Raw genomic sequence first — 27,382 nt, forward strand, 5'->3', positions numbered from 1 at the left:
TCTGCTTCTAGCATCATACAACATAGAGGAGAAAGGCTCTTGTCCGCATTGGTAGTGTCCCTACCTCTGAGGGAGGAGACCTGGGTTCAAGTCCCACCTGCTCCAGAGGTGTGTGAGTGCATTTGGAACCCTGTTGTTGTACATCGGTAGAGTTCCAAACCCAAGTCCCACCCCCTGCTCCAGAGGTGTGAAATATCATTTCTGAACAGGTTGATTAGAAAAAATAGGTTATTTTAACAAAACAAAAAAAACCCATAGAGGACAAGTGCCCTTGTGGCAGTATCCTTATCTCTGAGCCAGAAGACCTGGGCATGTATCCCACTTACTCCACAGGTCTGTAGTAACATCTCTAAACAGATTGATTAGGAAAATCACAGATTTAGCCCATTACAATGTTGCTGCCTCTTTGAAAGAGACGTCGAAATAGGCACAGTCTCCCATTCGACCTGCAGGTTTATAATTCCCAATAGACATCCAAGTCCATATTGACAGTTACAACTGGAATCTGTCTCCACCATCCAATCCAGCAGTGCGTTCATAGTCATAACAGCTCATTGCACGAGAAATAAATCTCCGCTTGGATTTGATGATTTTATCTGTCATCTAGGACCTGTGTGTGTGAGGTTCGCTCAGTCAGCTGGACTGTGATGCAGAATGGTGTGGGTTAAATTCTCATGCCAACCGTGGTGCCTTTGTGAGCTGCCCCAGGATTGGTGCAGAGTGGTGCCTTCAAGCAGGTGGCCACTTGCCTCTCCCAGCAGAGAGAGTAGTCCTTCATGGGCCACATCTAATGGCACAAAACTAAATCTCTGACATCCTGTCAGAGTAAACCATAGCCCGGACATTCCAATTTTCGGAGAATTGTTGGAGCAACATGGACTTGAGTTGCACATTGGGATTGTGAGGTATTCCTAACTCTGAGTGAACTACTCAGGAAATTGAACATTCAAATGGGCCATTCCCCTTCATTTTGAGCCTTTGACAAAGCTCCTCGAGGCTAGAGATTTATTTCCAAGGTTTATAACATACATTAGCTTAATAGTTACCTGGGAAAAGTGAGAGGATTGAAAACCTGTTCTAACTTCTGGGTAACTATTAATCTATCTTCAACTCACCTTTGAGTCCTGAAAACTACATCTCTCTCAGCAGAACCACCCCCTCCATATCAACTGGAGCTAATGTCCAACCTTCCCGACCTGAGGCATCCTCTCAATGTCTGACATTGTTAGACCTGGCACCCATCTCCCAACCCACTATCACCACTCTCCCCTTCCCCACTCCAGCATGATCACTGACCAAATCCTCAAACCTGATACCCTCCTACCTATTTCCCCCCACCTCGCTGGAACCAACACTGATTGTTTAACCCCCACTCCCAACCCATTTTAAGCAGTCACCTACTCACCTGGCTCCTACCCACCTGGAACCCCAGCTCCTCATCGACTGTGTGCTCTGGACCCTACCCCTCACACATGTGACTCCCTATGCATCTCACCCACCTGCCACCCTGCCCACTCACCCATCCATCACCCAATCCACCTGGCAACATACCCTTTTCTGGCTCTACTCACATAGGCACCAGCTGGTTGTCTACCCGTTTGACGCATTACCCACTAACCTACCACCTGGCACACCACCTCACACACTTACCTCTCCTCAGCCACTTTGGGGCCTTTAACTCCTGCAATATCGAGCAAAAACATGACATGTCTTGGCGTGGCATGGTAATTCAGCACGAGTGCATGTCTCCCAGGATTCCTCTGGGATTGGCCAAACTCTGAATTCTGGTTTGAATCATTGTCTTCAGGTAAGCAGTAACTGGAAAATCTGGGCTAGTTTTCTCCTTAGTTATTCTAACATCACCCCTTTATGATTTTAAGCACCCCTATTAAATCTCCCCCATCTCTGAAGAGAATAACATATTTTTCTGCTTCTTATTCTCCTGCTGCCACGCGTTCTATGAGAGAAAATAAAACAATTGCCATCCCAAAGTAGTTTTGACTATTGCAATCTGGTTGTTATCTTTGTTGTCTCAAACATCTCACTCTGCAGTGTTACATGCCATAGTGGTAAGGATTCAGATGGAGAGGAATTTGTTAAGTGTGTACAAAAAAATTTTCTGATTCAGTATGTGGATGTACCTACGAGAGAAGGTGCAAAACTTGACCTACTCTTGAGAAATAAGGCAGGGCAGGTGCCTAAGGTGTCAGTGGGGGAGCACTTTGGGGCCAGTGACTATAATTCTATTAGTTTTAAAATAATGATGGTAAAGGATAGTCCAGGATTTGAGCTATAGGGAGAAGTTGAATAAGCTGGGGCTGTTTTCCCTGGAGCGTCGGAGGCTGAGGGGTGACCTTATAGAGGTTTATAAAATCTTTTCCCAGGGGTGGGGGAGTTCAGAACTAGAGGGCATATGTTTAGGGTGAGAGGGAAAAGATATAAAAGAGACCTAAGGGGCAACTTTTTCACACTGAGGGTGGTACATGTATGGTACATGCCAGAGGAAGTGGTGGAGGCTGGTACAATTGCAACATTTAAAAGGAATCTGGATGGGTATATGAATAGGAAGGGTTTGGAGAGATATGGGCTGGGTGCTGGCAGGTGGACTTGATTAGGTTGGGATATATGGTCAGCATGGACAGGTTGGACCGAAGGGTCTGTTTCCATGCTGTACATCTCTATGACTCTATGATCAGATGTAAAAGTTGAAGTTCTAAATTGGAGAAAGGCCAATTTTGATGGTATTAGGCAAGAACTTTCAAAACCTGATTGAGGGCAGATGTTCGCAGGTAAAGGGACGGCTGGAAAATGGGAAGCCTTCAGAAATGAGATAACGAGAGTCCAGAAAAAGTATATTCCTGTCAGGGTGAAAGGAAAGGCTGGTAGGTGTAGGGAATGCTGGATGCCTAAAGAAAATGAGGGTTTAGTTAAGAAAAAGAAGGAAGCATATGTTAGTTTTAGACAGGATAGATCGAGTGAATCCTTAGAAGAGTATAAAGCCAGTAGGAGTATACATAAGAGAGAAATCAGGAGGGCAAAAAGTGGACATGAGATGGCTTTGGCAAATAGAGTTAAGGAGAATCCAAAGAGTTTTTACAAATACATTAAGGACAAAAGGGTAACTAGGGAGAGAATAGGGTCCCTCAAAGATCAGCACGGCGGCCTTTGTATGGAACTGCAGGAGATGGGGGTGATAATAAATGAGTTTTTGCATCAGTATTTACTGAGGAAAAGGACATGGAAGATATAGAATGTGGGGAAATAGATGGTGACATCATGAAAAATGTTCATATTACAGAGGAGGAAGTGCTGGATGTCTTGAAACGTATAAAAGTGGATAAATCCCCAGGACCTGATCAGGTGTACCCGATAACTCTATGGGAAGCTAGGGAAGTGATTGCTGGGCCTCTTGCTGAGATATTTGTATCATCGATAGTCACAGGTGAGGTGCCGGAAGACTGGAGGTTGGCTAACGTGGTGCCACTGTTTAAGAAGGGTGGTAAGGACAAGCCAGGGAACTATCGACCGGTAAGCCTGATGTCGGTGGTGGGCAAGTTGTTGGAAGGAATCCTGAGGGACAGGATGTACAATGTATTTGGAAAGGCAAAACTGATTAGGGAAAGTCAACATGGTTTTGTGTGTGGGAAATCATGTCTCACAAACTTGATTGAGTTTTTTGAAGCAGTAACAAAGAAGATTGATGAGGGCAGAGCGGTGGACTTCAATAAGGCGTTTGACAAGGTTCCCCATGGGAGACTGGTTAGCAAGGTTAGATCTCATGGAATACAGGGAGAACTAGCCATTTGGATACAGAACTGGCTCAAAGGTAGAAGACAGAGGGAGGTGGTGGAGGGTTGTTTTTCAGACTGGAGGCCTGTGACCAGCGGAGTGCCACAAGGGTCCATTACTTTTTGTCATTTCCATAAATGATTTGGATGCGAGCATAAGAGGTACAGTTAGTAAGTTTGCAGATGACACCAAAATTGGAGGTGTAGTGGACAGCGAAGAAGGTTACCTCAGATTACAACAAGATCTTGATCAGATGGGCCAATGGGCTGAGAAGTGGAAGATGGAGTTTAATTCAGATAAATGCGAGGTGCTGCATTTTGGGAAAGCAAATCTTAGCAGGACTTATACACTTAATGGTAAGGTCCTGGGGAGTGTTGCTGAACAAAGAGATCTTAGAATGCAGGTTCATAGCTCTTTGAAAGTAGAGTCACAGGTAGATAGGATAGTGAAGAAGGCATTTGGTATGCTTTCCTTTATTGGTCAGAGTATTGAGTACAGGAGTTGGGAGGTCATGTTGTGGCAATACAGGACATTGGGTAGGCCACTGTTGGAATACTATGTGCAATTCAGGTCTCCTTCCTATTGGGAAGATGTTGTGAAACTTGAAAGGGTTCAGAAAAGATTTACAAGGATGTTACCAGGGTTGGAGGATTTGAGCTATAAGGAGAGGCTGAACAGGCTGGGGCTGTTTTCCCAGGAGCATCAGAGGGGTGACCTTATAAAGGTTTATAAAATCATGAGGGGCATGGATAGGCTGAATAGACAAGGTCTTTTCTCTGGATTAAGGGAGTCCAGAACTAGAGGGCATAGGTTTAGGGTGAGAGGGGAAAGATATAAAAGAGACCTAAGGGGCAACTTTTTCAGACAGAGGGTGGAGTGCGTACGGACTGAGCTGCCAGAGGAAGTGGTGGAGGCTGGTACAATTGCAACATTTAAAAGGCCTTTGGATGAGTATATGAATAGGAAGGGTTTGGGTCTAGTACGGGCAAATGGGAAAAGATTAGGTTAGGATATCTGATCAGCATGAACAAGTTGGATCAAAGGGTCTGTTTCTGTGCTGTACATCTCTGACTCTGTGTGATTAACAACAGAAAGGGGTCTGAATTTTTTTCACTTTCCTTCCCCCCATTTCAAAACCTAATTATAATAAAATTGCTTTAAAGAGCAGCATTCTGAAGGAGGGTCACTGGATCCTAGACGTTAACTCTGCTTTCTCTCCACAGATGCTGCCAGACCTGCTGAATTTTCCCAGAAATTTCTGCTAATTTCCAATGTCTGCAGTTTTTTGATTTGTTTTGTTTAGAATTTGAACCCAGGCCTTCTGAGTCAGAGGTGGTGACAGTACCACTGCACAAGAAGCCCTGCTTAGCAAATGAACTTTCCAAACTGTCTAATGTCCTCAGCCTTCTTTATAAACTACTCCATGTGCTTCCAAGCAAGAACGGCATTAACATCAGTTGGTCCAGAAGCCAATCTAGACATATGGGACTCTTTAAAAACACAGTTACAAGATTATGATTTATTAACATATGTTTTTATTCACACTTCTGTCGGGTTCTCTTAACAAAGTGTCATGTTCAGACAGAGAGTTTTGTGGCAGCATTGGCACAGAAAGGTTTGAGAGGATTAGTGAGTCACTGTGTGTGAAGATTTGATAGCAGCAGAGATACAGTGATTCTCTGCTCAGCAATACTATCATTGCAGCTCTTCCTGATCCCTTTTGCTCAGTTTAGTTCCCCTCACAATGCCAACTGTGCTGGCTGATTTGGAATATGGCAGTTTATTTGAAACACTTTGATATTTGGTTCATTAATGTCCTTCAGGGATGGAAATCAGAGTCAAGAGTGTGGTGCTGGAAAAGCACAGCAGGTCAGACAGCATCCGAGGAGCAGGAGAATCGACATTTCAGCATTCATCAGGAATTCCTGACCTGACCTGCTGTGCTTTTCCAGCACCACACTCTTGACTCTGATTTTCAGCATCTGCAGTCCTCACTTTCTCCTAGGGAAGGAAATCTGCCATCCTCACCAGATCTGGCCTACATGTGATTGCAGACCCACAGCAATGTGGTTGACTCTCAATTGCCCCCTGAAATGGCCTGACAAAGTCTCTTCAAGGGCAACTGGGGACGGGTAATAAATGCTGGCCGATCAATGGTACAACATTCTCAAAAATGAATATTCAGACAAAAGTTTCCCAACAGCTCTCTGCCTTGCAGTGCCTCTCATTGGCATCTTTAATCCTTAAATCCTGTCTTTGACCAAACTTACGGCCTACCGTTTTCCTATGTGAACTGCTGCCATGTTTTGTTTGATACAGCCACTGTGAAGTGTTATGGGAGCTAGAAGACATAGCATCCCCGACATTAAAAATACTCAATAATAAAAAAGTGCAGGAGGCTTGCTGAGCTCTCCATGTGGCTGACAGACTGAGAGACATTCATCGTTACTAAGTACATGACTGCCGTGTGCCAGTGAATGTGGCACCCTGGGATTTATATTCACAAAACAATTAGTTCCCATCTCGTTACAAATAATACAGCAATGGCTTAGATCATCAGACCAGAAGTGACAAGAACAGAAATAGGCCATTCTGCCCATCAAGTCTGCTCTGACACTCAATGAGATTGGGGCTGATCTGATCATCCTCAACTCCACTTCCCTGCCATTCCCCCATAGCCCTTGAAGTTAAAAATCAATACTCCACATTTTTCACCATTGTAAGACACTCCTCAAATCAATAAGATTCTGAGCATTTATTAATCATATGATACATGCAGCAATACGTCACCACATATACAATTCCAAGCTCCATTTCTTCACTTTTGTTATTTATTCCTGGGGTATGCATTTTGCTGTATTTTTTTGCTGCATCCCTAGTTGCCCTCAGGAGGGTGGTGGTGAATCATTGCAGTCCCCTTTGTGCTGTTCACACACCGTACTGTGAAGAAGAGAGCTCCAGGACTTTGGTCCAGCAACAGTGAAGGGTCTATACTCGATGGAGTTTAGACGGATGAGGGGGATTTAATTGAAACATACAGAATACTGCATGGCCTGGAAAGAGTATATTGGAACATTGTGTGCAATTCTGGTCACCCTCCTTTCGGAAGGATGTTGTGAAACTTGAAAGGTTTCAGAAAAGATTTACCAGGATGTTGCCAGGGTTGGAGGGTTTGAGCTATAGGGCGAGGCTGAATAGAATCCCTACAGTGTGCAAACAGGCCCTTTGACCCAACACATTGATTGTCCGAAGAGTAAGCCACCCAGACCCATTCCTCTGTATTTACCCCTGACAAATGCACCTAACCTACACATTCCTGAACACTATAGGCAATTTAGCATGGCCACTTCACCTAATCTGCACATCTTTGGATAGTGGGAGGAAACCAGAGCATCCAGAGGAAGTCCACATAGACAGAAGGAGATGTGGAATTGAACCCAGGTCCCTGGCGTTGTGAGGCAGCAGTGCTAACCACTGAGCCACTGTGCCACCCAGCTGGGGCTGTTTTCCCTGGAGCATCCGAGGCTGAGGGGTGACCTTATAGAGGTTTATAAAATCATAAGGGGCTTGGATAGGATAAATAGACAAGGTTTTTTCAAGTTTTGAGAAGATTTGTAACTCAGGTGAGCTGGAAGGTTCATTTCCAGATGTTTCGTTACCCTACTAGGAAACATCTTCAGGTCTTTTCCCTAGGGTGGGTGAGTCCAGAACTATAGGACATAAGTTTAGGGTGAGAGGGGAAAAATATAAAAGGGACCTAAGGGGCAATATTTTCCATGTAGAAGATGGTACGTGTATGGAATGAGCTGCAGAAGAAATGGTGGAGGCTGGTCCAATTATAGCATTTAAAAGGCATCTGGATGGGTATATGAATAGGAAGGGTCTGGCAAGTTTTGGAAAGGTTTGTAGCTCAGGTTGAGGTTCTGGATGTAGGTTTCCTCGCTGAGCTTGAAGGTTCATTTTCAGACATTTTGTCACCATACTAGGTAACATCTTCAGTGAGCCTCCAGACGAAGCCTTGTTTTTGCGTTGTACATCTCTATGATTCTACGTTGGGAACATGCTTCCATTGCTAGCAGAGACAAGGATCCGAGAGCACCACCTTATAGTAAAGGGAAGACTTTATAGAACAGAGATAAGGAGGAACTTCTTCAGCTAGAGAGTGGTGAATCTATGGAATTCACTGCCACAGAAGTCTTGGAGGCCAGGTCATTGAGTATATTTTAAGATGGAGATAGACAGGTTCCTGAGTATCAAGGGGATCAAGGATTACAGGGAGAAAGTGGGAGAATGGGGATGAGAAACTTATCAGCCATGATTGAATGGTGGAGCAGACTCGATGGGCTGAATGACCTAATTTCTGCTCCTATGCCTTATGGTCTTAGTAATTCTACAGTGGGTCCACGATTTAACAACATTCAACTTACTTAAGAACAGGATCCCTTACAGGGGTGTTATTTTAAAAACCTGACATATGAACATTTCCTATACTTCCAAACAGCTGCATCACATTGTCCTGCATCATGTTCCAATTTACCTACACATTGACTTGGGAACACACTCCAGAACGGAACCCGTTCCCAATCCAGGAACTGCCTATCATTCCAAGCCAGGATGATGTGTGACTCTGAGGGGAATTTATAAGTGGTGGTGCTCCCATGTGCCTGCTGCCACGGTCTTTCTAGGTTGCAGTCATGGGTTTGGAAGGTGCTGTTGAAGGAGGCTTAAAGGGTTGCTCCAGTCTTGTAGATATTACAACCTGCTGACGGTGCTGGTGGGTGAAGGGTGAATCAGGCTAAATCCGAACCACCTTCCAATTTTTAATGCTTTTTTTATTTCATGTGACAATCTCCACCATTCTGAATTACAAATGATATGAAGTTAATTAATGTGTCCCTCTAAGGTGAATTTTAAGGATTTTGTTAATTATTTTTAATTGATATGTTTTTCTGTAAGCTGGTAATACTTTGTTTTATTATCTCATTGGTAGTTTCACTCTAGTTATACATAATTACTGTTCCAGAAAGTGGAATGCTTCATGGTAAGCTTGTCTTTGATTTAGAATCATTTTGTACCAATTTCCTGTTTCCATGACCAATGATGCCTCCTTATTTAGATGTTTATCTTTTGCTGAATTAACATTTTCCTTGCTTGTTATCAACTGATTAAACATCAGTATACATTGGCTTGTCTTTTAATTAGGCTTGCTGAAGTAACTAGCCATTACTTTAAGGTCAGTCCTGGTTCAGCAGCCCACTGGTATTTTAATTTGATGTTAACTTCCCTTCTTAACAGGCATAGGGCAAAGGTTAACCTTTTTACAATGTAAGGAAAAATCAATAAGGTTGTGTAGATAGCAGCCTCGAGGGCAACCTGATTAACTCTTGCCTTTGATTAGATTTCTGACGTAGGTCAACAGTTGTAATGATAACGTACCCTCAGTTACTATGTGCGCAGCCCCCGTCCCAATCTCTCCTTGCCTCTCCAGCTTGAATACTGCTCTGAAATCTCGTCCACTTCTGGGCTCCAGTGCAATCCTGATTCTAATCGCTTCACCATTGGTGGCCATGCTTTCAACTGCGATGGCCCGAAGTTCTGGAATGTGCTTTTTAGGTCCCTCCATGTCTCTACGTCTCTCTCCTTTTTTTGAAAACTCTTAGTTGCTACCAATTTGACCAAGGTACCACCAGCCTGAATGTCTTCCGTCTTCACTTTGTTAATGTCCCTGCCAAATATCCTGGGATATCTTACTGTGCTAAAGGTGCTACATAAATGCAGGTTGGCATTGTCGCTCCCCCTCTGTATCCCACAGAAAGTCGACATTACCACACCAGCAGTTGGAAGCATTCTGGAATATTGCTGGATTTGGAAAGAAACGGGTGATTGTCAAGCTCTCCATACAGACCCAGAGTGAATGTGACAGTCCTTAATAAATCGTTTCCTAATATCGGGAAAGACTAAGGGCAGCTGATGCATGGGGAACACCAGCTCCTGCAATTTCCACTCCGTGTTACATACCATCCTGATTCAGGGACAGTATATAGTGTCCTGTTGGTGTGGCTGGGTCAAAATCCTGGAACACCCTTCCTAACAAAGCCAGAAGTCACATGACACCAGGTTATAGTCCAACAGGTTTATTTGAAATCACAAGCTTTCAGAGCGCTGTCCCCTCCTTCACCTGACGAAGGAGCAGCACTCTGAAAGCTTCATGATTCAGTGTGCTGAAAAGATGAGGCACTGTATTAGTGTCCTTATCTCTGCGCCTGAAGGCCTGGATTCAAGTCCCAACTGTTCCTGAGATGTATCGTGCCGGAACATGTTGATTAAAAATATCTCAAAGAGAAGATAATCTGAGAAGATAAGTCTGAGGGAGACACAAGATGGCTCTCAACATGTGCCAGACTAAGGATCACCTAGAAAATCTGTGTTTATTTGCTGACAGCATCTCACATTAGAATCTAGCAGCACCTGAGGCCACTGCCTACCCTATGAAAGCTGGTAATGCTCCCTCTTGCAGTACTGTAAAGATATGCTGATATTTTACAGTAATTGTATCAACGGAAGAAGACTGGCATTTCTACATAACACTTTTAAATGCCCCTAAAACACTGTACAGTCAGTGATGTACTTTTAATGTGTGGATGCTGTTGGGATGCAGGCAACGTGGCAGCCAATTCTCTGCATAGCAAGACCCCACAAGCATCAATAAGATAAAAGCCTAATTGCTGTTTTTGTAATGTGAATGGAAGGATAATTATGAGCCATTGCACCTAGAGAGCACCCCTGCTAGTCTTCAAACTTCCACCATCCCCAGCAGGTACAGAAAGCCATGGTTTAACGTCTCATCCCACAGACAGCACCCCTACCTGTGCAGCACACCCTCAATACTGCACTGACAGACAGCACACCCTACCAGTGTAGCACTCCCTCAGTACTGCACTGACAGACAGCACCCCCGACCTGTGTAGCACTCCCTCAGTACTGCACTGACAGACAGCACCCCCCACCAGTGTAGCACTCCCTCAGTACTGCACTGACAGACAGCACACCCTACCAATCCAGCACTCCCTCAGTACTGCACTGACAGACAGCACGCCCTACCAATCCAGCACTCCCTCAGTACTGCACTGACAGACAGCACACCCTACCAATCCAGCACTTCCTCAGTACTGCACTGACAGACAGCACCCCCCACCAGTGTAGCACTCCCTCAGTACTGCACTGACAGACAGCACCTCCTACCAGTGCAGCACACCTTCAGTTTTACACTGACAGACAGCACCTCCTACCAATGCAGCACACCCTCAGTACTGCACTGACAGACAGCACCTCCTACCAATGCAGCACACCCTCAGTACTGCACTGACAGACAGCACCCCCCACCAGTGTAGCACTCCCTCAGTACTGCACTGACAGACAGCACCCTCCACCAGTGTAGCACACCCTCAGTACTGCACTGACAGACAGCACCTCCTACCAATGCAGCACTCCCTCAGTACTGCACTGACAGACAGCACTCCCCACCAGTGTAGCACTCCCTCAGTACTGCACTGACAGACAGCACCTCCTACCAGTGCAGCACACCTTCAGTACTGCACTGACAGACAGCACTCCCCACCAGTGCAGCACACCCTCAGTACTGCACTGACAGACAGCACCTCCTACCAATGCAGCACTCCCTCAGTACTGCACTGACAGACAGCATTCCCCACCAGTGTAGCACTCCCTCAGTACTGCACTGACAGACAGCACCTCCTACCAATGCAGCACTCCCTCAGTACTGCACTGACAGACAGCACCCCTACCAGTGCAGCACACCCTCAGTTCTGCACTGACAGACAGCACCTCCTACCAATGCAGCACTCCCTCAGTACTGCACTGACAGACAGCACCCCCCACCTGTGTAGCACTCCCTCAGTACTGCACTGACAGACAGCACTCCCCACCAGTGTAGCACTCCCTTAGTACTGCACTGACAGACAGCACACCCCCACCAGTGTAGCACTCCCACATTACTGCACTGACAAACCAGCCTAGAATTTGTGCTGAAGTTTCAAGTGATGGGCTAGAAGCCATTGGTTCCTTTTTCTTTATTCTTGCTGGGAATGTAGGTGTGACTGGCAAGAACAACATTGGCTCTCCATCCTTAATTGCCCTTGAATTGAGGGGCTTTCTAGGCCATTTCAGAGGTCATTTAAGATCAACCACATTGCTGTGTGCATATAAACTGCACCGGGTAAGGATGGCATAGTTCCCTCTTTAAAGGGCATGAGTGGATCAGCTGGGATTTTGCAACAGTTGTCGATTCTTTCATGGCTACCATTGCTGAGACTATTTCAGGTTTACAGATTGAATTTGGATTCCATCAACTGGGATTTCAGATCAATAAACTTTGGCAGTGCAGTGATACTAACATTACCCACAGCCCCCCCCAGCCCTACCTCAGACAAATGACTGGAGCCAATAAGGTAGACCACTTGACTGAGACTTGCTTGTGTTCCCTCTCGTGTTGCAGGGATACGGCGGGCCCCGTTCGGGGTGAACATCTGCTGCAGGAAAGGATCGCGGACTCCATTGCAAGAGCTCCAGAACCCAACCCAGGTGAGTACCCTCTGAGCTGCGTGCGTTGTGCAATTCACTCCAATGGCATGTACCAGCTGTAACCTCCTGTCCATTGAGGAAGGCCTCAGGGGGAAAGGTGGCAAAGTGCCAGAAAAGAGCAGGCTGTGACTGCTTTGATCTAGCTCCTGGGATTATGCTCAGGATCCTGGGGGGGAGGTGGGGATTGAGGATGATGGAATCAGGATTGATTTCCTTCTGTTGTAAATGTTTGTGCTCGAATGAATCCACATGGAGGGAGTTTCACAAATTGAGGAAAGCATGCAGTTCTTGATCACCGCAATGTATGTGTTGCCTTTTTACACTGTGCCCTGCAAAATCTGAAATTTGCAATGAGCATTGATGTAGCTCAGCAGGGTGTGATATTATTTTGTTATCTCAATTCGGAAGTCTAACTGATCTCCCCTGATTAATGCCCCACAGAGACCCAAGACGTGTTTTATCGAAGGGAATGCTTGCTTTGGGAATAGGATTTAAGCAACAGAATAAACCTCGTCAACTCACAAGCTCACACTTGTTTGCCTCACTGTTAGGTGTTAGGTTTTGAATCACTCCGGGGCCAATGTGCACTTTGCCGTCAGGGAGCTTTCACGAGGTAAAGAGAAAGGACTTTGAAACTGACTGCAAACTTTAAAACTTGAAAAATGACCAAGAAAAAAACAGCATCTGACTGATACACAAAGATGCATTGTCCTTGTGAGCGTAGATTGGATTGCAAATCCCTTTAATAGACAAAATTCGCAACACCTACAATGAGAATTGCTAATTATTAGTTATCTTGTTGGAGTATAGCTTGCACTGTTTGACTGCTTATTGCACACTTCTGTCTTACACTAAGAAAAGCTCACTCTACACTGTCCCCATCAAACATTCCTGGGACAGACGCAGCGTGGCTTCGGATACATAGTAACACTGTCTACTCTTTTAAACTGAAAGTAAAGCTACCTCTATCCTGTCAAACAGAAACTTAAAGTACCCCCTTCACAGTCCCATTAAACACTCCCATGAGAGGGATAGCACAGAGCTAGACACAGTGTAAAGTTCCCTTCATACTGTCCCTGTCAAACATTCGCAGGACAGGGACAGCACGTAGTAGAAACAGAGTATAGCTTGCTCCATACTGTCCACATCAAACACTCCAAGGGCAGGAATAGAACAGGGTAAGATACAGGGTAAAACTCTCTCTGCACTGTCTCATTAAACACTTCCAGGACCGGGATAGAATGGGATTAGATACAGAGTATAGCTCACTCCACACTATCCCCATCAAACATGCCCAGGACAGGGCAAAGTCTAACTCGCTCCACACTGTCCCCATCAAACACTCCCAGGACCTTTGAAGAGGGAGCTAGTTGGTTCAGTTACCCTGACTGACCTAATGTTCAGAGTAATACCAATAGCATGGGTTTAGTTCCTGTTTGAGCTCAAATTTAAGAGCAGCTTCTTCCCTACTGTTATCAGATTTTTGAATAGACCTCTTTAATTAGATTAGATTCCCTATAGTGTGGAAACAGGCCCTTCGGCCCAACCAGTCCACACCGACCCTCTGAAGAGTAACCCACCCAGACCCATTTCCCTCTGACTAATGTAGCTAACACTATGGGCAATTTAGCATGGCCAATTCACTTAACCTGCACATCTTTGGACTGTGGGAGGAAACCGGAGCACCCGGAGAAAACCCACACAGACACGGGGAGAATGTACACACTCCACACAGACAGTCGCCCGAGGTGAATCGAACCTGGGACCCTGGTGATGTGAGGCAGCAGGGCTAATTAGATTAGATTAGATTACATTACAGTGTGGAAACAGGCCATTCGGCCCAACAAGTCCACACCGACCCACCGAAGCGCAACCCACCCACCCCCCTACATTTATCCCTTACCTAACACTACGGGCAATTTAGCGTGGCCAATTCACCTGACCTGCACATCTTTGGACTGTGGGAGGAAACCGGAGCACCCGGAGGAAACCCACGCAGACACGGGGAGAACATGCAAACTCCACACAGTCAGTCACCTGAGGCAGGAATTGAACCTGGGTCACCGTGCCATTAATGTTAATGTTAATGTTGATCTCTCTCTGCACCTTCTTAGCTGCTGTAGCACTGTATCCTGAACTCTGCTCTGTTACCCTGATCCCTGTACAGCATGGAAGACAATACTTTTCACTGCAACTCAGTATATGTGACTGTAATAAATCAAATCAAAATCTCAGGTAGCCTTGAGCCCTGTCTACTTACATTGCCCCAAGACTGGAAGGCAGTGATAATCCATCATTGCTAAAAAACTGGCTGGAGAAATGGCATCGGCTAACAAGAGGTTCTGACTTTGGGTAGAACACACATGATGTAAGGTATATTTAGACATATCACATCATATTAAAATGACTGGGAAAGTTTTGTACCATTTTTCACTACTTTAAAGATGAGGAACTCGTTATTTCCTCGATTAGCCTTACCACATCCTGCTGCATTTATCAGCAACCAGTTCAGTCAGTAATCTAATCAGAGTCTCACCGGAAAAGATAACATGATGCACTTCCTTTTTTTTGCTGATATATTATACAGTTGGCTTTTAGCACTTGATGTAATTACTGTATGAAAGGTTATGAGAGAATGATAAAGTTACCTGTTAACAGAACCATCAGTACAATATGGAGTCCTTACTGCACAAATGGTATATGTTCCATGGCATTGCTCATCGTTGGTAGGGAAAGCCTGACAAGGCAATTGTTACAGGAAGTATGCATACACTTGGTAGAATTACATGCCATGCGCAAGACCTTGACTGTATTAGTGTTAAAATTTACCACTTTATGAGATATGAGCATCACTGGTAAGGCCAGCTTTTATTGCCCATCCATCTTTCATTACTCAGGAGCTGGTGATAAACTCCTTCTTGAACTACTGCTGTCCCTGCGGTGTAGGGAGACCCACATGGCTGTGGATTTTGACTGTGAAAAAATCCAATTCAGGAAGGTGTGACTGGGAGGGGAGCTTACAAGTAGTGATGCCCCCCCATGTATCTGCTGCCCTTATTAGATTAGATTCCCTAAAGTTTGGAAACAGGCCCTTCAGCCAAACCAGTCCACACCGACCCTCTGAAGAGTAACCCACCCTGACCTATCTCCGTCTGACTAATGCACCTGACCCTATGGGCAATTTAGCACTGCCAATTCACGTGACCTGCCCATCTTTGGATTATGGGCGGAAACCAGAGCACTCTGAGGAAACCCACACAGACAACGTGCAAACTCCACACAGCCAGTCTCCGAGGCTGGAATCGAACCTGGGGCCCTGGTGCTGTGAGGCAGCAGTGCTAACCACTGAGCCACCATGCCACCCCCTAGAGATGGTAGGACCTGGTTATATGTTGGTGTCATGGTGTGACCATTGATTAGGCAAATACTGAATTCACGTCTGTTCGAGTTTTAATGAAGATGGGATGAAGCCAATATGGAAGTGGTGCAATTGGCAGAAATGTAGCAAGCATTAGGAGCAAGACCATGTCATTGAGAGAATGTGTCCTTATACCACAATATAAACGGCTGGGTTTGCCCGTATTGCTTGCTTCAACCCCAATTGTAATTCAGCATCAAACCATACCCCAGTGTCCAGAACTGCTCCCATCCAATCACCAAATACAGTAGAAGACTCTCTTGACTGTTCCTCATTGCACTGTGCAAGAGTGTTAGAACTGCACTTATCCATGTAAGTGGGAGCATTCCATCAGACTTGTGCCTTGTTGATGGTGGATGCGCTTTGTGGAATCAGGAGATGAGTTACTCACTACAGGATACTCAGCCATGCTCTTGTAACTACTGTTTTTGCTTGGCTAGTCCAGTTCAGTTCCTGGTTAATGGTATCACCCAAGATAAGACCATAAGACATAAGGGCAGAATTAGGCCGTTCAGCCCATAAAGTCTGCTTTACCATTTGGCCATGGCTCATATGTTTCTCAGCTGTATTCTCTTGCTTTCCTCTAACCCTTGATCCCTTTACTAATCAAGAACCTGTCTTTCTCTATCTTAAATACACTCAATGACTCCACAGCCTTCTGCAGCAATGAGGTTAGCCACCCTCTGATGAAGAAATTCTTCCTCATCTCTGTTCTAAAGGGTTGTCCCTTCACTCTGAGGCAATGAGAATTCAGTGACATTAATGTCATTGAATGTCAAGGGTTGATGTTTGGATTCTTGTCGGAGATGATCATTGCCTGGCACCTCTGGTGGTGCAAGTGTTATTTAGTCACTTGTTAGCCCAAACCTGGATATCTTTTGTACAATCTGATCATCAGGAAGACTTCTGAATGAAACATGAAAGTAAATCTTTGCAACATGAGGTACTGTAATAGAGTAAATCATTCATTAATTAATTCACAGAGGGTGGGGGGAGTTGCTGATAGCTGGATGGCTGGTTTGCAGTTGCCAACAGCATGGGTTCGATTCCCACACCGCCTGAGGTTCCCATGAAGGAATCTCCTTCTCAACTTCTCCTCACCCCTGATGTGTGGTGACCCTCAGTCATCTCTCTCTAATGAGAGTGCAGCCATATGGTCTGGGAAGACTATGGCGACTTTATCAGAGGCAGCCAATTGGATATCGTTTCACATTGTTGCCCGTTGTCTAAATGATCTTCTTTTTGGGCAGGATTATTTCACCATGTTCTGGGACTTCACGGAGAGGGCTAAAGGGGAATCAAGCACCACAAGAGGGAAATGTTCACATACACACAGACGCACACACACTCACACCAATTCACACACTTATTCACACACACACACGCACACTCTCTCTCACACATGCACACTCACACACACGCACACATGCTCTCTCTCTCACACACACAGACACACACATATTCACACATACACACACGCACACTCTCACACACACATATTCACACACACACACAAACACACATGCGCGCACATGCTTTCTCTCTCACACACACACATACTCACACACACTCCCTCTCACACACATACACACACTCACAGACACACACACACGCGCAAGCATACACACACACACACACACACACACTGAATAAGTAGCCTATTCCTCATCTCCCAATGGACCTCAATGGGAATGAGTCAAGAGCGTGGTGCTGGAAGAGTACAGTAGGTCAGTCAGCATCTGAGCAGCAGGAGAATTGATGTTTCAGGCAGAAGCCCTTCATAAGTTCCTGATGCTGTGCTTTTCCAGCACCGTACTCTCAACTCTGATCTCCAGCATCTGCAGTCCTCACTGTCTCCTCAATAGTAATGAGACATTGCGAAGATGTAGAACGAGGGTCTGACTCATTATCAGTTTTACGTCATTGTACAAAACCTAGATATGGACCCAGATTGTGAGTAATTTGCTTCTAAAAGTATCTTCTTCACTTCAGTATCAGAAATAGCTCAAGGTTTTTATGGCTACATTTTCTTTTGCATACTTGTGGGTTGCCAAGTGCTTTTGCACAATTAAAAATGTAAATACAAGGGTTAGTAATGATGGGCAATAGTGTGGGTGGCGATTTAAATGGATGGTCTAACAATATGGTGTTCATTGGAAGGTGCTGTTCAGGCACTGTGCATTGTACTGAACAGCAGCAGCTTACATTCCAAGTGCTGGCCACATACCATTCAAGTTGTTGTTAGGTTGGTGTCAGGACTTTTAATTGGTACAAGCCTTCAGCATTTCAGTAAGTTTGTCAGAACTTTGCTACAACGTCGTGTTTGGAATGTCAATTCCAGTCTGTTGTTCTGCAAAATTATTCCTATTGTCTTATCGGTGACGAAGACTTTTCTTTTAATCTTCCTGAATGAAATATACTGCAGTGTTCGAAAGGTTACATGAGGTTACAGCTTGTTTTGTCTTGCTGCATTTTTAAAGACTTGCTGTGGAGTTTTGCAGTTGCATTTTGCACTGGTCTGTCTGCAGTGTGAAAGCCAGCACTCCTGGGTCTGGCGTTTGATAGCAAGGCTGCGATGTGCACTTGGTAGATTCACGGAAGCTGGAGTCTATTCTCTCTGTTGAAACACTTCGCCACTTGGCAAGTTCACCCTGGCGTTGCCGTCAGCTACTCAGGGCACGTGGGTTAGGGGCCAGGGACAGAGAACATAATGTGCGAGACAAAAGTTGCCAAACCTGAACCTTGGGCCATTTCTAATGGGAGAAAGTGAGGACTGCAGATGCTGGAGATCAAGAGTCGAGAGTGTGGTGCTGGAAAAGCACAGCAGGTCAGGCAGCATCTGAGCAGCAGGAGGATCTATGTTTCCTGATGAAGGGCTTATGCCCGAAATGTCGATCACCTGCTCCTCGGATGCTGCCTGACCTGCTGTGCTTTTCCAGCACCACACTCTCGACCCATTTCTGATGGGTTTGGATGCAGAGGGGTGGATGGAGGGCTGTGTGAAACATAAACACTGGTGTGCCGAGAATTCGGTCTTTGCGCATTTGCCTTCTTAATCATTGCCAGCATTAACTTTGTGTGAGGAATGGAGTCTCTCTCTCTCTCTCCCTCTTTCTCTGTGTTTAGCAACCCCTCAGTGGGAGGATCAGGTGGATTGGCCATGTTGAATTATCTCGTAGTGTCCAGGGATGTGCAGCCTGGGTGGATTAGCCATGGGAAATGCAGGATGATGGGGATAGTGTGAGGGGTTCTGGGTCTGGGTGGGATGGTCTTCAGAGGGTCAGCACAGACACGATGGGCTGAATGGCCTCTTTCCGCACTATAGGGATCCTATGATTTTATGAGGGGGATGCTTACCACAGTAGTGGAGACCATGGCCTGAAGCTGCACGTGGAATCTGTGGAGACTGTGCCATTGCAGTTACCATGCCGTCCTGACAGTCCAGCGGATTCCACAGCCCAAAAGGTCAATAATTACTCAGCATGGCTGTGGTCATTCCATCCTGGAATGGAACTTGCACCCTGAGCTCCTATCTCTGAGGAATGGACACTCCTCACTGTGCCTGCAGGAATGCTCTTTAGGAAGCATTGGACTAACTGCATAGGAATCGTTTGAACTAAATTTTTTGCCCATAAGCAGCACAGAAGTGGATTGAGTCTGAGAAGTAACGTGAGGTATATGATACCCGAAACGTTGACTCTCCTGCTTCTCGGATGCTGCCTGACCGGCTGTGCTTTTCCAGCACCACAGTCTCGACTCTGATCTCCAGCATCTGCAGTCCCCACGTTCTTCTATAAAATGTTCTACACGTAGATCTCTATCCGCAGTGAACAAGCCAATGTCACTCTTGCTGTATCCTTCATTGCTTCTAGTAAATGTTAGCAAATCTAATATTCCTCACTGTCCACGTTAGCACCAGTGCAGATTCTCCCCATTCTGCCAATACCTGGGCTGTCTCACTGGCATGATTTGCTTTTCCAGGATCTGGTCTCTTTCCATCACCCAATCCTCCAGTCTGGAAGCTGAGAAGGAATGATTAACACTGGCTGGAAGTTCCAGCTATGTGTGTCACCCGTGCTGTCGGCTCTCAAACATCCTGAGTATGATGGGAAGCAACATTCCCTCTCATTCCCTCTAAGTCATGTTTGTTGCACTGTACTGTAGGAAATCTTCAACATAACTGGGCCACCACACACCTTAGTCTAATAGCTCAAATTATAGGCTACCCTTTACCAGTGACAGCCTCTCCCCAGTGAGCTCTCTTCAACAAGTTCCTCGGTTGATATTTGACAATGAAGAATAATAATTAATCTAATCATTTTTGGAGAGGTGTTGTCATACGTAGTTATTTACATTGTCCCTTTTTGAAAAGTGAGTTTGATTTTAAGATGGTGTCTAGAGTTGGGGAGTGGGGTAGTGAAGCTCTCAAAGTGGATAATATTTTGTACGGACCTTGCCTTTAACAGAGTTCACATTTTAAGGACTCTTTGTGCTGTGTGTATACAATGTTGCGACTCTGCCTGACAATTAGTCTGCTATGGGTTTAGAACCGGCATACACACACGTACATTGTTTTGCTGTAATGTCTGCTTCATAGCTTATAATGTGCCTTACTGTTTTAAATAGTTTAACTCACAGAGTAAACCGATCCCTAATGAGCGACTGGTTATTAGACCATTACCATTAATCAGACAGACAGGGCCACCCTGATCAGGAATTTTGGACGTATTAAACACCCAGTTACAGTGAATTTTCTCAGAGCCTCCTGTCCAGACCTAGCCTGCTCCGCAACAGAAGGGTGCAGGAGGAGGTTGGAGCTGAGTGGGGTCTGGGTGAAACGATCCCTGACAGCCACTGGTGGAGGCTTATGCACATCCTGAGACAAGGGAAGTCCTAGGCTCTGTGTCAGGCAGGGAGAGTGTTAATCAACTCCAACTTCTCCATTGTCATCTTTGTTTCACATTTTTAAACCCTGGCTGCTCTGTGCCTGATCCTATAGCACAAGGGTTTGAAAGGGCTAATGTCTGGAGCAGTGTGAGTAACACCTCCCGTGTGATGATGTAAGGGATCACACACGATGGGAATTCAGAGAGAAACGTCACAGTTTCAAACCAGTTGGCCATTTTCCGTAAAGCTGCATATAATCCCTCAATAAGTCATAAACTAGTGATCAACCCTATTGAAGAATCAGCAACAATGCCAAGCTAGACTAGCCAAACACACCTCAGATTCTATGGTCTGTTCTGTAAAACTGCTTGTCAATCTCTTCAATTGTTGGAGGTGAACTGTTACATTACATCTTCCAAATTCTATTATCATTTGCCCTAAAGAGACAAACCTTGTTCCAAAACACTCGTTCCAGTGAGACACCATCTACTTCAATCACTCTAGAGGATTCCTTCCATCTACCATTTTCTTTCACTTTTTGATTTTCAAAACTCATATTCTAAACTAGGTTTTAATTGATCAATAAAACCTTATAGGTTCTCTTCTGATTTTGCAAGTATTGCTGTATTTTCAGTGTAACACTTGTGTTCTTGCCCCCAGTTTGTACGCCTGGAAGTATATCTAATTCTCGGAATATCTGTGCTCTGTACAGATGGAATAAGTTTGGCAACTCTTCTTTCTCTGATTTGAACTTTTCTGATTCTAGGGTTTGCATTAAGTCACCTTGAAACCTTAGTCTTTGAACAAGCTCTTGGTCATCAGTCTCAACATCTGTTTACGTGGCTCGGTGTCAGATTTTACTTGGTGACACTTATTCAAAGTATCTTGAGACGTTTCGCTACATTGAAAGTGCTACATCAATGCACGTGGTTGTTATGTTTTCTCTACATTGCTCTGATTTATGTAGGGGTCACGTAAGTAGTCATTAGCATTGCTTTCACTTCTGATTGGAAATACTGAGTAGAATTCATCCAAAGCAGTAATGTGGGATATTTCCTTTAATCGGTTGGAAGAGGTGACATCTTTTATGCCAGGCTGTCATACGCCAGGTACAATGTCAACTGTGTGGTGTGTAACGTAACATTGCACTGTTTGTTCTGGGTAGGTCCCTCTTATACTGTATTTAGTGAATGTGGTGACTTGATGATAATGTAAGAGTAGTCCAGAAGGCCAGGCTAATGCTGTGAGACCAATGTTCAAGTCTCCCTGTGACATCTGGTGCATTTTAAATTTTGGAATTGAAAACCTGTCTCAGTAATGATGACCATGAAACTATCAGTGATTATTGTAAGAACGTATTAGGTTCACTAATGTCCTTTCGGGAAAGAAATCTGATGGCCTTAGTTGAACTTGCTTCAGATCGATAGCAATGTGGCTGATTCTTAACCATCTCCTGATCTGGGAGGAAGTGAGGACTGCCTCCTGATCTGGCCTAGAAAGCCACTCAATTCAATGGAAAATCAGGGATGGGCAAAAAACACTGGGCACCCACATCCAATGAAAGAGTGAACAATGCCCAATGACAAGGGGAATGAAGTGTTAATGCAAGTGTGAGAACTGTATCATAGTTAAATCAGGAGTGATAGCTGCATGTTGTGTCAAATTGTGTCCTATCCTCAAATGCCCAAATCATTGGAAAAACTATACTTGGGCTCAAATTCACATCATGAGAGCTTGGTAAATTAATGTTGTTGTTAATGTTTAATATTCTGCACATTAACACAGGATTCATTGCCAGGCAGATTATTCAATAACCGTATCTTCTCATTTGACTGGAGAATTTACTTTGGCAATTTGGATGAAATCACTTTGACAAACTAAGCTGTGTTTAAGCCGTGTTTACTTGCTGTTGACTGTAAAGAGGAGAGAGAGCTACAGATGTAAGGGAAAAAGAATTAACAAAACCTTGGAAATGCAGACCAGGAGGAAAAGCACAGTGACAGAGGGAAGCTTTCCTCAGTGTATCTGAGGTCTGTCTTTGCCACACCCAGTCACAGTAGTCTAAGCTAATTCAATGCCAATTTATACAAGTGCAGACTACAATATCTTTATTGCTAACAAGAAAGATTAGAGTTCAGGAAGAAAATCAAATTGTCAATGACAGTGATCTAGTGCTGACAAACAGATTGCTGAGGGTAAGTGTTCTCCAGTTTTATTACTAAAATACTGTGTCTTGTAAGCAGTAGCCATCAATCACTTCCCACAATGGCCTTGCTAAGAGGGCCACTGGCTGTTCCTGAGACCCTTTTGCGTCAGACTGTATATCAAAGGATTTCTGTACGTTGCCTCACTAGCACAATTTACTATTACTGGACAATAATAAAAAGTTTTTCTGCTGTGGTACTGTTTAAAGTTGGGCTGTTGACCCGATCAGGTAGATTTTCAATTTGGTACTGGGATTTCAGTGCTGCTGGTCCTGAGTGAGCAGTATTATAATATTTTAACAACAACTTTCCCACGCCAGGCGCCTCTGTACTATCGAGAAGGATTATGCCTGCTGACAGACCACCATTGTCGAGGGGGAAGCTCCCTGCACAGTCGGGATGGACAGTGGCAGAGGCTGTTACTAGTACACGCCAGAGGTCCATGCCATGTTGAGTGAGGAGAAATGCCTTGCCCCACGATGAGCTTTCAGCCCTCCATTTATATGGTAGCCTCTAGCGTCAGTACAAGGGCATCATGATGATACCAATCAGCGCCCATAACCTTCCCCATCTAGCCCTTCAAAGAGTGCAGACAAGCAGCAATATGTCAGGTATCCCTTTGGACCAGAAGACGCATAAGGAGGCCATTCAGCCCATCGAGTCCGCTCTGCTGTTCAATGAAACCATGGCTGATTTCACAATCCTCAACCCCACTTTCTGATTAAAGATCGGTACATCTAAGTTTTGAATATTCTTAATGACCCAGTCTCGACAGTCCTCTGAGGTAAACGATTTCACACTCACTCCTCTCTGAGAGAAAAAAATTGTCTCCATCTCTGTCTTCAAAGAGTGAGTCCTTACTCTGAGATTATGCCGTCTGGTCCTGGACTCCACCAATAATATTTCATAATGTCTCCCATCATTCATCAGCATTCCAATGAGTACAGGCCCAGCCTGATCCAGTGTGCTCTTTCCTAACAGTGTTCCTGGTCTTGTCTCCTAACCCACCTCAATGGAACTGGTGACATTAAGTCCATGATGTTCAAAAGACTGTGGATTCAGGTCAGATCAAATTTTGGGGCTGATTTCGACAGATCCTTGCTTTGTGATAGCACCAAGAGACATGGATGAGTACTGGGCAATTAAAGTCTCCAATTACTGTCTCCAAATGGATAAATAAAATTGAGTTTCAGCTCAGCCATGAGCTCACTGAATCATGGAATAGTTTAAGAAGGTGGAAAGACTACATTGATTTCATATTCTCTTGAGCAATATGCTGCATGATTTGCTTAAAGAATGGACAATATTTCCCAATATTTCTTGGAGAACCAAGCACGATTGTGCACTGTTTCATTGCTATATATGTTTGCATGCCCACACTATCCTTGTGCACCATCACAGAACACAATAGCTCCACATTTCAGTCAAACAGAGTGCATAACCTCCCCACATTTTAAAATGCTCATTAATATGATTTTTATAATCTCGAGCAAGTTCCAAAATGTTCATATGATTGGTCTATAATTACTTGAGTTTTGATTATCCGCCAAAGAATTGAAAAAAGCTGTGGTCAGAAACTGTGTTCTTGCAGATATCCATAAGTGTGCTTGGATATGGTGATGGATTAACTTGAAGTACCTCTCATCCATTTAAATACCACATCCTTTTTGGTATTAGTTAAGCCTGCTGTATTGGAGAGGTAGCCTTTCCCCACCTTTATTATGGTGTCAGACAGCAAACCTGACAGTATGACATGATGATACTGCAGCACAGTGGCTCAGTGTTTAGCACTGCTGCCTCACATCATCAAGGACTGGGGATCGATTCCAGATAACTGTCTCTCTGAGTGGCATTTGCAAATTCTCCCCATGCCTGTGTGGGTTTCCTCCGGCTGCTCCGGTTTCCTCCCACTGTTGGAAGATGTGCAGGTTAGTTGGATTAGCCACGCTAAATTGCTCAGAGTCCTAGGGATGTGCAGGCTAGGTGGATTAGCCATGGGAACTGCAGGGGTTACGGGGATAGAGGTAGGGGTTGAGTCGGATGCTCTTCATAGGGTCGGTGTGGACCCGATGGGCTGAATGGCCTGCTCCCGTACTGTAGGGATGCTATGGCTAGGTCCAAATATGATTGAAATGTGGAGATATTGTGTTCTGTGGTGGTGCACAGGGGTAGTATAGGCATGCAAACATGTACAGCAATGAAACAGTGCTTGGTTTTCGAAGCAAAGCCCCATGCCTGGTAATCGCGTTTAATAGACCTAAAATGATGCTACTTGACCTTATGTCTGAGGCGATAGTGCAGTCTTTATTAAGTGGCTGAATGCATTCCCAGTGGAGCGGTTCACTGACTGTTTGCTTACATAGTCAATCACATACAGTACCTTTTTAATTGCTGCTGACCTTCAGTTTGTTTGATAATATGCCTTCTCACACTGTAAACTGCTAATCAGTAACCTCCCTGTTCTGTTTATTGCTTTTTGGGACATTCATAGTTCAGCAGGAGATTAACTCGAATCTTCAGTGGAAATCCCCCAAGCCTTAAGTCATTTATATTGAATGTAATTTGCATTAGCCAGTCATCCACTTATACAGGCCCCACAGACGATATTAGATTATTAACCCTTGAAGATTTTTCTTGATGATCTCATTGACGATTAAAGGATTTGATCCGGTAAAGATGGAGAAAAGCTCTTTTCTCTGGTGCGGGGGAGTTTTGAAAAAGAGGGCACAAGTTCCAGGTGATTCTGAGGTGATGATAGAAAATAATTCTTCACACAAAGGGCAGGGAGAAGATTATCTCGACTCGCTGCTCAATCTGAGGATCGGTTGAAAATTTCATACCTTAGGTTGGTAGGTTTTTGTTCTGTAAGGCTGTTAATGGATCCGAAATGACGCAATGATTGTTTGACAACAAACACCTCCCCAGTACACACAGCAGTGTTGTCACCACACTCCTGTATCACAGTGAGAATTGGACTGTGTGTTGGCGATGTCATAGAGGCACAGAGTCATAGAGATGTACAGCACAGAAACAGACCCTTAGGTTCAACTCGTCCATGCCGATCAGATATCCCAACCCAATCTAGTCCCATTTGCAAGCACCTGGCCCATATCCCTCCAAACCCCTCCTATTCATATCCCCATCCAGATGCCTTTTTTTTATAATATATTTTTATTGAGAAAAAATAGATTTTTTAATATTACAACAAGTACAAAACAATGCAATTCAAAACAGTACAAAAAAAATCCAAATAATAAAAAACCCAATCCACCCTCATGTACAAATGTATAAACATATATAGAAAAATATAGAATTATAAAAAACCTAAACTAGCTATTTAACTAAATAAATAAATAACCGACAACAAACAAATAAATAGTAATAACTCAGCCCAGCCAAACAAAACACTCATACATTCACAGTTCCTCCTCCCTGGATATTGGACTCGTGAAACACAATCGTTACGGCTATATAAAAGCCCTTGTTAGTGCGGCAGATAAATCTGTGTCCAGGTATTTCAAAAAGGACTGCCATGTCTTGTAAAAATTCTCGGTTTTGTGATGTGCCATATTTGTGAGAAAATCCAAGGGAATATGCTCCATAACAATCTTCTGCCAACCCGACAGGGCCAGATGCCTTTTAAATGTTGCAATTGTACCAGCTTCCACCACATCCTCTGGCAGCTCATTCCATACACGTACCACCCTCTGCGTGAAAAGGTTACCCCTTAGGTCTCTTTTATATCTTTCGCCTCTCACCCTAATCCTATGCCCTGTAGTTCTGGACTCCCCCACCCCAAGGAAAATACTTCATCTATTTATCCTATCTATGCTCCTCATGATTTTATAAACCTCTAAAAGGTCACCCCTCAGCCTCCGACGCTCCAGGGAAGAAAGTCCCAGCCTGTTCAACCTCCCCCTATAGCTCAAATCCTCCAACCCTGGCAACATCCTTGTAAATCTTTTCTGAACCCTTTCAAGTTTCACAACATCTTTCCGATAGAAAGGAGACCAGAATTGCACGCAATATTCCAACAATGTCCTAACCAACGTACTGCACAGCCGCAACATGACCTCCCAATTCCTGTAGGAGAAAGTGAGGGCTGCAGATGCTGGAGATCAGAGCTGAAAATGTGTTGCTGGAAAAGCGCAGCAGGTCAGGCAGCATCCAAGGAACAGGAGAATCGACGTTTCGGGCAAAAGCCCTTCTTCAGGAATTTCCCGCCAGACGTGGTTGACGATGCCCTCCACCGCATCTCTTCCACTTCCCACTCCTCCGCCCTTGAGCCCCGCCCCTCCAACCGCCATCAGGACAGAACCCCACTGGTCCTCACCTACCACCTCACCAACCTCCATGTACAACGTATCATCCGCCGTCATTTCTGCCACCTCCAAACGGACCCCACCACCAAGGATATATTTCCCTCCCCTCCCCTATCAGCGTTCCAAAAAGACCACTCCCTCCGTGACTCCCTCGTCAGGTC

The 27,382-nt window shown here is 44.7% G+C and overlaps 1 protein-coding gene across 2 annotated transcripts in view; it reads left to right on the forward strand.

The window, feature by feature from the left end:
* The window catches only part of chst11 (carbohydrate (chondroitin 4) sulfotransferase 11), a 209,681-nt gene that overhangs the window by 66,399 nt on the left and 115,900 nt on the right, over window positions 1-27,382 (forward strand). For both annotated transcript variants that reach the window (XM_043709947.1, XM_043709948.1), the window contains exon 2: window positions 12,305-12,390. In XM_043709947.1, coding sequence (XP_043565882.1) covers window positions 12,305-12,390 — 86 coding nt within the window. The remainder of the gene's footprint in view (window positions 1-12,304; window positions 12,391-27,382) is intronic.

Source organism: Chiloscyllium plagiosum, chromosome 19 (assembly GCF_004010195.1).
Source record: "Chiloscyllium plagiosum isolate BGI_BamShark_2017 chromosome 19, ASM401019v2, whole genome shotgun sequence".
Classification (NCBI taxonomy): Eukaryota; Metazoa; Chordata; class Chondrichthyes; order Orectolobiformes; family Hemiscylliidae; genus Chiloscyllium; species Chiloscyllium plagiosum.